At 44.4% G+C, this 11,505-nt stretch overlaps 1 protein-coding gene across 1 annotated transcript in view; it reads right to left on the bottom strand.

The window, feature by feature from the left end:
- Positions 1-6,519: 6,519 nt before the first annotated feature.
- Positions 6,520-11,505, bottom strand: part of EHD3 (EH domain containing 3) — a 35,007-nt gene continuing 30,021 nt past the window's right edge. Inside the window, exons 5-6 of the mRNA XM_026658186.2 lie at positions 10,709-10,873; positions 6,520-8,626 (exon numbers count right to left, since the gene is read on the bottom strand). Of these exons, the coding sequence (XP_026513971.1) occupies positions 8,099-8,626; positions 10,709-10,873 (693 nt within the window). The 3' untranslated portion in view covers positions 6,520-8,098. The remainder of the gene's footprint in view (positions 8,627-10,708; positions 10,874-11,505) is intronic.

Raw genomic sequence — 11,505 nt, 5'->3', positions numbered from 1 at the left:
CACATGTCATGGAATCATAAGGTTAGAAGGGACCGCAAGGGTCATCTAGTCCAACGCCCTGAATGTCCTTAATGTCCCTGAAGAGGTGAACTGTAAACCCAGAGTACCCACAAGGTTAGAGTTCTGGGAAAGGCTGTGCTCCCAAGCTACTGGAAGGTCTTTTTTCGGTGTGGGGGGCAGCATTGGTCCTGGGGATCTAGAGTAGCTGGTTTATAGGGCCTGGTTTCTATGAAGGGGTAATGGAGAGCATGTGCCTGGGGAAGTGTACCACAGAGGCCAAGGGGAGAGACAACACTGCCGCCTACTCAGATCAAGAGACACTTAAGAGCATACGGGCCCCTTTTGTGAGGCCCAAACACAGCAGGCAGGTGAGTATCCAGCCAAGGGGTGCTCTATCAGGGCTGTGGGTGACAAAGGATCTCGGCGACCCCTTTAGTCCCTTTCTACAAATGTTCGTGTCAGTACATTTTTGTTCACAAGAATATTCACAGAAACAAAAAGCAGCAGCTGGCACCCATCCTGAGAGCTCGTGCAAATGTTGTACTTGCACCATACGGGTCTGGCAGCTATCTTGGAAGTGTTTTGTGGGTTTGGGAATCATCCGGTCAGGGAGCAGAAACATTATCCCATGACTGATGTCCAATCACACAGCACAAAGAGTGCCCATTCAAGCAAATACCCAAGCAGTATTGCTAATTTTGCTAGCGGAGAGGGCATAAGGCTCAGAGGATTTGGCCCATTATGTCAATATTTTATTTAGGGCTCACTGTGACATCTGGTGGTAACAGTCCATCATCAATTTCAAGAAGTCTAGTTCTATAGATACTCCTTTCCACCCACATGTGTATTAGTGAGTCTCTGAGATTTTGTTTTACATTACTAGCTATTCTCAGTAGCAGGTGCTCTGTTAGCATCAGAATTAGGACATTTTACTCCAACCCAGGAGCAGACACTTATAGCTCAAAAGCCATAGACCGAGACTCAAGGATCAAAATTAACACTGCTTGGGGTCCAGGAGATTTTCCTTAAAGAATTAGACATTGAGTTGTCATGTGTGTCAAAAAGAAAAGATCATATATATGACTTTAAAGAAAAGGAAGGGGTCAATGAATGCCCCACAGCTAGCAGATCCTGGCACCTGCTAATAAGAAAGCTTGGATGAGTTAGACAATTTTTATGGCTGAACTTACAAGCTGTGACTGCCAGAGAATTGTCACCACTGTCCTTTTGTTTGCTGACTTTACAGATACTTTTGCTATGCTAGATTTAGATGGATGCATAAAATGTGCGTTGGATGGAACATTACTGTAGCGTTTCAAGGTGTACAGAGAAACAGAATGTCCTACCAGGAAGAGAAAAATTAACTTGCGTACTGAGGAAATCTGTACCTGGCTATATGTGCCTTCCGTCAAAATTATGGGTCAGTTACATTCAGGCTCTTGAGAGTCTTACACAGTGGGACTGGAACAATTTGCATAATGGGGTGTGTGTGTGTGTGTGTGTGTGTGTGTGTGTGTGCGTGCGCGCGCTAAGAGCCATTGAACCAAACTGTAAACCTTGTATATGATGGAAACCACTTCAAGCCAGGGGGTGTGGCAGCACCCTTAGTTCCAGCCCCTGTGGTCTTACATATCTGGAATTTGAGAGTCCACTGACATAGTTAGGGTATAGATTAGAGACAGGCCCAAGCTACAAGCCTGAGATGTAAACTTTGAGGGTGTTGTATCTGAACAATTTCCTCTGCTGTATCTGTGAATCTTTTAAATAACACAGATGCAGGTGGCTCTGGCTTTTATTCCTATTTAGTATCTTTATTTCCAAAGGGTTTAAAATTCTTGACTTCAGAAATAATAATGTCCAAGTCAGTGGAAAGCTAGTGAGATAGCTTAATCCTATCCCTCCGAGTGACTGCAATTTCTTTCCCTATGTGTGCTATATTTGTAGGCGCCTATTTCATTCTCATCTTACTGGTAAGGACATAGTTTCATAGGCCAAGTAGAGTGTACAAAGCTTATAGATAGAAAATCTCCACTTAGCATTAGTGTTGCAATCAATTTAGGGCTAAGGCTGAGGAGAGGAATTTTACACTCAGACCCTACAGCTGATTTAATGCGGTGTTCACTGCAATGGGGGAAAGAGACCGACAGAAAAACCCAACCCCCCCAATCACCCAGGACTATTCCTAAAAATACCTTCTGTGGTTTGTGCCAATAAGACCATTTAAAATATGTTCTGGAGCCTTTATTCTCATTTCTTTACATGACATATCGTTAGGTGGAAATGGGCCTGATCTAAAATCCTGGAAACTTTTGCAGCATTCTTAGGCCCATGCCATCCAAGGGACCAGTACAATATAATAAAGCCCAGAGCAGGCAGGTCACATTCACAGGGGATTTCCTTCTCCCTAGGCAGAGATTAGATGTTTTAGGTACACTGCATCTCCCTTGAAATATCAGATTCATTGTTCCATTTGACCTGCCTGCAGGAATAGGAAAATGACATGCTGAGTGAATTGCCCATATTAGCCTTGAACTTTCTCTGTGTGCAGAGTTCTCAAACTAAACTCTGGTCTGAACATCCCCAGTCCAGCCTTGGGAAGGGAAAGAGGGAGGGAGAGACTCGGAAGCACAAGGAAGGAAAGGGAAAGACCAAAAATAACAGATGCATGCTGTATTATGAAAGCATCATAAAAAATAACCCACGAGGTTACTGTCCGGCTATTCCTGTGTAACAATTCAGTATCCTCCTCACCACAATTCTTTCCTAGCACAGACACTCCAAACTTAGCGAACTCAAGCAATCCTGAGGCTGGAGAAAGATTTCACTGGGTCTGCAATCTTCTCTTGACCTGCCAAAGCCCAGATAAATAGCCCCACAATCTCCCTTCCCACAGCTAGCCCCATAATAAGGGAAACCATGAAATGATAGTGGAGGAAACAACTGGAAAAGCGGCAGAATGTGTAGCACTCGGCTAGATGAGTTTTGCAGACACTCTGTCAGGTATTCCCCTGGTGCTGTATTGTGGGTGGTGCAGATCATGATCTGTGTAAGGTCAGGTCACCCACAGCTCTATGCAAAGGCAAAATGTTGAGGCATAAGAACGGGAGTTACCAGAGGGCAGTTTTCAGCCTTAACGCTGAATTTCTTGGTTGTATGCAGTTTATGCCAGTTAGTTAATGTGATGTAAAACAGGTTCTGACTGTTTGTTTGATTAAAGATCCACTGCAGTGTAGGAATGTTGACCTCACTGTCCTGACAAAGCACCAGGTTGGGCTAATTAACTGCATTCTGCCAACCTAAATGCACCCTAAAGTTTTAATGGAACAATTTATTCCATTTATTTACATTTTCTTCTCCTGGAACAACTTGTTGTGTAGTGTTGTCAGTACGAAGTGGCTGTCTTACCCTAGAGATACATGCAGCAACCCTAAAATGCAGCTATCATCCATAGGGCCAGATAGTCCCCTCTGAGATATGTCCAGGGAGGAATGGAAGTAGAGGAAAATCCATTACAATGGCTAAAAATGGGAGCAATAGGAGTTGAGCCAAATGGGATCTTATCATCCCCTTCTTCTGAGTCTGTGGAACATTCCTCTGTCTGCTTGGGGCTCCTCAGTTTTAGGAGGGCATGACTGGAGCAGAGGGGAGAGTGGTTGAGTAGGGTGGTAGAAGCATTCCTCTGCTTGGCATCATCTTCCAACAAACCAGAATGAATGAATGAATGCTGAGCCCTCCACACAAATTCCTGGGGACTTCTTGCCCAACACTGGAAACATCTCTTGGAAAGAGGAAGTGGGGACAGGTACAGACAGAGAGGCAATGGCAGCAAGGCTCAGGCTGGAGAAGAACGGCCAAGGAGACCTGGGACTTAGGGAGTAGCATGAGTGTCTTGAGATCCATGGGACTGCCTAGTGGATTTTGAGGCAGTCATAGGTTTGGAGGGGCCACTCCACCTACTCAGCGGTAGAGCTGGTCAAAAACATTGGCAAGAATTATTTTTGAAAAGTCTTTTTCCTGTTTTTCATCCAATTTATAGCTTGGCCAGACTTTCAAATAGCCAGAATTTCAACACTTTATTTTTAAAGTTTTCAATTTTTATTTATTTTTGACTGGCTCTATTTACCAGAGAAGTTTGTACGTACTTTATGTATGCAGATGTGTGGGGTTTAAGCATCTTTTTACCCTCCAAGGGGTTGGTTCTGTCTCATAGTTTGCAGAGCATTTTGGAACCCATGAGGATGAAATGTAACATGTAAATGCAATTTAGTATTATTTGTACATGGATTTCTTTTTATTTGTAACTTTCCTGTTTGGCATCCTGCCCTTTCATACCGTCCCATTTTCACTGAATGCTGAGGGTGCTTCACCTCTTCTGTCTTCTTGTTAAACCATAATGCATAATAAATCAGATCTCTAAGCAACAAAACACTCACGTCTGTTTAGTTTTTCCTCTCCAAATGGCCTGAAAAGTTACATTTGGACCAAGCAAAGTGGCTTTTGCGTTACAACCTACAAATCTTCTATGTTTTGGGCACTTGTAACAGTTGGTAGAGCTCTTCTGTGGACCCCTCCTGTTAGCATTTTTAAATGAGAACTGATGAAAGCTACCAGATTGACTGTCATGGAGACTGAAGTCCTCTGTATATCCATACAGTGTGGATACAGGATGAGCAGCAGCCATGCCACATGCCACTCTGCTGACTTGTCCTCAATTGGGGACAAAATCTGTCTGTGCTGCCAGCCTGTTCAATCCTTGGCCTCTTTTTCTGAGACCGCTAAGATCAAGTGGCCAAACATGGTGTGATGGTTTTTGTAATGTGGACTGAAACCACTGACTAATTTCATATGGACAGCTCAACAACTGAAGCCGCTAATGACGTTTCAGTCAGTACAAGGCTGGACTGAGTTGATCCAGAATGGAAGGCTTTCCAGCCCCCACTAGAGTGAAATTTATGACTAACCTCAATACTCCTGCCAGTGGAACTTTCTACTGGAAGAAAGGGTGATAGACATTCAGCTTTTTGATGTTGGGAACTGGGATTTTTGCTGCAAACGTGTCACAACTTCACCACAAGCCCTTCCAGATTAGAGACCCCCGCTAGAGCCAGTCCCCAGAACTCTGAACCCAGCCTGGAGGTGGGAATGTCATGATGGAGTGACACAAGGTGCTTCCCTCACTTTCCCAGCCAGCCCCAACCCCTGATGAAATCTAACAGAAACTCAGGGTTTGGAGTTAAGTGAATGCAACTTCCTTGGAGGAAGCTAGTAACATGCAGCGGACACGTGAATTGCAATGCAAGTTAGTTGGAAAACAGGTGTTACTGGCAAAATAGTGGACCCTGATAATGGAGTGGGAAAACAGACGCAGCCTACTTTAGCATGTAACCTTGTGTTAATTGCTGTTCTGTCTACACTACCCACAAAGGCTATATCTACTGGGATCCCCAGCTTGCGTATGTATACTTGTGCGCATTCGCTGAGAGCTAGCTGGTGTACAAATAGCAGCGACGGCAGCAGAGGCACAGCCTTGCTGGGCCATGTACATACAGACAGAGTTCAGGCGGGTTGATACGTGGCTTGGCTAAGACATGCTGCGGCTGCCTGCGCTCCTGTGGCTACACTGCTATTTATACTCATGCTAGCCCTCATCGAGCTAGTGCGACTATACATATACCTGCTGGGAATTACCCTAGCTCATAGTGTCGGGACAGCCTTAGATATATTCACTGAATGTGAAATCTGTGCTGTGTTACTGCTTACACCCACTTTCTACATGTTACCAGCACTCAGTTGGGCCCTCACTGTGTTATTACGTGGGATAAAGGTCACTCAAATGAAGTATCACATCTTGCAGTGGTCGATTAATGCAAGCTCAGAAGACTATGTGAGGGGCTGTGGGACTACGTGGTTTGGTTCATTTTTGGTCCCAGTGAAGCTGGCAGGAAAGAAATTACACCTCTACCCCGATATAATGCAACCCGATATAACACGAATTTGGATATAACGTGGTAAAGCAGCTCTCCGGGGGGGCGGGGCTGCGCGCTCCGGCGGATCAAAGCAAGCAAGTTCTATATAACGCGGTTTCACCTATAATGTGGTAAGATTTTTTGGCTCTCGAGGACAGCATTAAAGCTAGAGGCAAAACTTCAACTGAGCTGAGCACAAATGAGCTTATTTGGGTTTTACCCTTCCTATATATTGAGCTAAATTAATATTGGGTGCAATTTCACTGGCTCCAGTGAAGCTACACCTGTGATTACGATTAGATTCCCAGAAAGTAGCAGGAAATTTTAATGCAGATATTAACCAATCATGAGCCAACACAAGCCCAATCAAGTTGTTCTGTACACAGGCAATACAGATGGTACCTGGGATGGTTTGCTTCTATTGTAGCCTCCAGGTAAGAACAGGGGTCTCTTTAAGAAACCACTGATATTTTATTCCACTATATAAGGGAATAGAGAAAGAAACAGCCCTGATTTATTTTTTTTAAACTTTTTTAATAATGTTTTAGGACCAGGGTACAAAAAGGTTAATGCATTAATTTTTAAAAGATAAATGCACTGCAGTAAGCACATCCTACATACATAGAATATATTTCTCTATATAATATCAACACAGATATAAAATAAGTTATGCTTGTCTTGGTTTTTTCATCACAGTAGGAGCTCAGCATATATCAAGTGACAACAAGAAGTGGAGCCATACCCCATCCCAAATGAAAAAAGTAAAAGGGGCGAGGGGGAAACAAATCTAAAATGGAGGGATTATTACCAAAGTAAAATCCCCGGAAATCAGAAATTTCATAGTGAATGAAAGGAAGAATTGAACATTTCTTGGCTCAGGATGGAAGTTCTGGATGGAATAAAGAGTAATTGTCTGAGGGCTAAGCAAGGGCTCATTACCGGTATCCAGGCTATTGCTCACAAGGACACAGAAAATACAGCAAGCCCTTCCTACTGCTACATGGTGCCTCTGTACTCTTGATAATAGATGATTCATCTGACAGTGTTGGATTTTTTTTATAAGATAAGAACATGAGCTTGTGGTTTTCATTGTACACACTTCTGTAATAACAGGTAAACATATCACTTTCTTGGAATGATAAATACCATCCATTGTCCAGAAAGCTTTCAGAAGAGGAAAACACTCAGCAGTTCCATATGACATATTCAGTGGATTATTTGAGGATGATGAAGCGGGGGAAATTCCTCCCCTCTAAACCATCTGATCTCTGCCTCTAAACATTCAACTATCTCCATGCCTTCATCCCCTCCTTCTTTGTTTTCCTGTGGGTTGTATTATCATTTGCTTGGCCATGCCCTGAGTCGGAATCTCCCACTGGTGTCAATGGGAGATACAGGTGCTCAGTAGCTTGTTGGATCTGACCCACTGTGGTTAGAGGAATTCAAGATGCCAAATTCAGATCCAGATTTCAAAAGCAATGAAGTTTGCGTGTGTTCAGATCTGCTGTTTTGGCTGAGCCTGCCCTAATGACAGGGGCCACTTGGAAAATTCATAACTAGATCTGGATCCAGATTGCAGACCCCTCTAATAGACCCTGTCCATGAGGGCTTTTATCTGGGGTTTCTGTGGGGGCTCATCACTAACGGTGATGTGGTCTTTTACTTTGATCTGCAGCTCAGGGACTTTTGTGTCGCTTCTCCTTTCCCACCAGGAATTTCACAAATCTCAGGCTGCATCTGAACCCAACTAAATAGCGTGGATGAAGTTCAGGAATTACTCTGGAGATTATCCTCAGATAACTTGTGCCTAATCCAACCCCAGAAGACACAGCCTAGTTGATTCTTCCCTCCACCCCCTTCTGTCAGCTTCTGCCACTGCCTCTAAGCCTTTCCTTTCCCTTCATCTTTACAGACTACACATTAGGAAGCAAGGACATTACATAGGAAGAGTTAGTTGCATGTTATTATGAGAAAGGGCTGAGCTTTTTTGTTTTGCTTTAGGTTTTCCTTTGTACATTAAAATTGTTATAAATCCAAATGTGACCTCACATCTAAAGGTATAATTTAAGTAAACGTGTCTCTGGGTCTTCTCTCTTTCCACCTCCTCCTGTGTCTCTCGGGTGACCTTCTTTTCACTCTGTCAGTTTCCTCTTGGATGGAGGGAGGAGATGGGAAGGAAGTTCATTTGGGAGCTCGTGACCTTCCAACTTGACCTTAATGAGATGATTAGCCAAGGCAAATTCCTCATCATCCAGCATCCCGTCCTTGTCGATGTCAGCCAGTTTCCATATCTTGCCCAGTACGGTGTTGGGCAGCTTGGATCTCACCATTTCCCTCTTGGCGTTGGCCCCAGTTATTTTACCGTCGACGGGCGACAGCGTGTAAAAGATCTCATCGTACATGGGCTTGTCTCTGGCCACCACCCACTCTGCATCATCGATTCCTTCTCCCGCTCCTTCGCCGTAGCCGTGTCCGAATGGGCCATGCAGGGTGCCCTCAAAGGCACCTCCCTTCACCATCTGCATGGGCCTTTGGGACTCTTCCTGGCGTACCAGCACCATGAGCTGTGCAATGTCATTGGCCAGCATGTCTTCCACTGTCTCCAGCAGTTTACTCTTCAGTGGCTGGAATTTGCTGAAATCTTGACCCTGCAGCTGATCCTTAAAGCAGGACAACAACAAAGAGAGGGTAAACTGCAAGCATTAGTAAGATTTAGCCAGGCTGCCAGGCAGGAGGTGACACAACAGCAACGCTCAGTACACCTCTTTTCTGCCACAGATCCCAAAGCACTTTCATAAAGGGGGGTGGGTAAAGATCAGGGACTCGAGTGAGGGGGACCAGAGGAGAACACGGCTCCCGCTCCTCTGCCAAAAGCAAAGGGAGAGCTCTCTTGTCCCCTTTGCTGGTGCTGGTAAAAGTGCAGTAGGTAGACAGACCCCTTCCTTCCTGGCTGGTGTGGCAAAAGCTCTCACTCCTGCTTCAATCAACTTTAACCCTTGGTAAAGATTATTATCCCCGTTTTATAGATGGGGAGAGACAAGGTGCAGAGAGGATCAGAGACTTACATAAGGACCAAGAATAGAACCTTCTTGCCAAAAGCAGGCACAAGTAGTACTATGCAGAGCACCCTCCCCGCAAGCCATGACTCCTTGACCCATTCAGCCCAACATCTGCTTCTGTGTCTCAGAGCACTTCTGCATGGCTTGCTACACCCCAGCTGGTCTCTCTGATGCTCTGCACGGCAGAGCTCCCACACCCATGCTCCACAGAGGAGGGAAGCCACTGCTGGGACATAAGAATTGTTTGTTTATATGGCTTTGATTTTAGCCATCATGAACCACAATTTCAAGACATCAAAAAGAGGCCAGTACTTTATGGCATGTACTATGGAATGTACTACTCTATATTACTGTGTGGGGACATACAACCCTAGTATTACAGGGGAATGTACTATCTCATATTACAATAAAGAGAGGCACGGTTCAGTCTATATCCAAATAGTTTTAGAAGCAACTGTGACATTTCAGGAGTAATCCTTCCTTTAAAAATGCACGAGCGCCCCTCTCCATTATCTTATGGAGCAAACGGAGAGAGTGCCTGACGTGAGCTATAATTTCATTCTACCACTTGTACTTCAGGGCATAAACTGATTGCCCATGAGAATAAGGAAGGGGGTTTTTCCCCTTAAGCGCAGCATTGCACAAATGGCGAAGTGTATACTTGTTTTCCTCTGACACATCAAATACCAGTCACTCTCTGCACCTGCGTTCTGGCCTTATCTGATGTGACAAACTCGACTGCCCGACTTTTCACAGCTAAGTAAAAGTGCTTAGAGCAAGTGTTACTAGTTCATCCTCTACTGAGAGAAATCAAGTGACCTACATCTTTATCCTTCAACCTCTACTTCCTTCTTAAACAGCATCCATTTACTCCTAACAGTGGTATAAAATTCACATCTTAACAACTAATGAACTAGATCCTCCAGCTGGCTCTCAAGGACTTAAGAGTATTTTCCTCCTCTTTAAATGAACAGCGGATTCCATCTGCTCCATAAAGATGTGGTAATAACCTTCACTATGCAACCGCTGGAAACAGGCTGCAGCCTGGATTAAGGCCAGCCAGTGGTTTGAACATCTCCAACATGGTTAGCATACACTATACGAGGTCTTGATCCAGAACTCATTGAAGTCATGGAAAGGCTCCCATTGACTTACATGGCTGTTGGCGCAGGTCCCAAATGTGTAGCACAGAAAACCTGCTTGTCCTTTTAAAAACACAGAGGGATACTTTAATTGTCACATCCTCTTCCTCTACAGGAGTCTTTCTTTGCCAGAAATAAACAAGCAAGGGAGTAGAGAGCAAAGAAAAATAGCCCCTATTTGAATACAGAATATTATAAATATTACATTAGTAGTATTTGTGAGGCCAGGCTGGTCCTGAAAGCTGTAAGTCTGAGGTCTGAAATAAAAGGCAGAAGGAGCTAAGTAACTCACTGTAAGAGTTGTTTGTGCCATAGACTCAAGTGAAGGAGTCTTCCCTCTCGCGAGGGCGTTAACCTGCCATTGTTGAAATATCTATGTCTAAATATAGCCTGGACATAACACAGGTTTCATTTCTGCCTTACAAAAGTCCTGACACACTTGTAACAGCATCAGTTCAGCATTGCTTCTGACTGACTCCCTACAGCTGCTATAATGCTCTTGCCTTGGTCAATGCTCCGGCCTTGTTATTCCAGCACTTACCTGCATCTTTCTGAGATTCGGGAAGTCTCCTGGTGAGATCTGATGCTCCCGTTCGATCCGGCTATAAATCTCCCCCAAATTGTTCACAAGCTCCTTCTTCTTATTGTCTTTACCAAACACTGATGGCATTTCCTTCTTCAGGGAGCTAATGATGTAGGCATGGACCTAACGGGCATAAAAAAGAGATGGGAAAGAAGACCAAGAAGAGCATTAATGGGTACATCTGAACATGATCTCCAGCAGGTGGTACTAATACATCCAAGCTTCGGAGTAAACCCTATCCTCTCTCCCTTCCCCTTCACTGAGCTCTTTCTCTCTGCCTGCTCTTGCTGGTTATCACTGCTGCACAACACATACCATTCTGAATTGTGCATCCTGATTGGTCTGACACAAGAACACTGTGCATGCTGGGAGTTTGAAAGTCACCTGTCACGGGGAATCGTTTTGTTTAATTTTACACCTCCCTGCAGGACAAAGCATCCTTCCAGCTAGCAATGCCAGTTGGGTTAGCAGACACCATGCACTTTGGATCTAGCTAGAGTTTAATCTTAAGATTCATACTTTCTGTGTGGCCGACTTTAATATGAATACATAAAATGAATATCTTATGTGCAAGGATTCTGCCGACCCAAGGGAACTAATTCCACTGATGTCGACTTACATCAATGTGACTAAGGGCAGAATCTGTCCCAGTGCCTCCATTGCTAACCTGACCTACAGTACTGGGTGAGGCCATCCTTCTATTTCCTCCCCTAATAGTGTGTTATGCTGGTCCAGATATGATACAAAAGCCTGAA

Source organism: Terrapene carolina, unplaced genomic scaffold (genome assembly GCF_002925995.2).
Source record: "Terrapene carolina triunguis isolate 2854851 unplaced genomic scaffold, T_m_triunguis-2.0 Scaffold406, whole genome shotgun sequence".
Lineage (NCBI taxonomy): Eukaryota > Metazoa > Chordata > Testudines > Emydidae > Terrapene > Terrapene triunguis.
The sequence above is the reverse complement of the archived record's forward strand: the minus strand, read 5'-3'. Positions and strand labels throughout refer to the sequence as shown.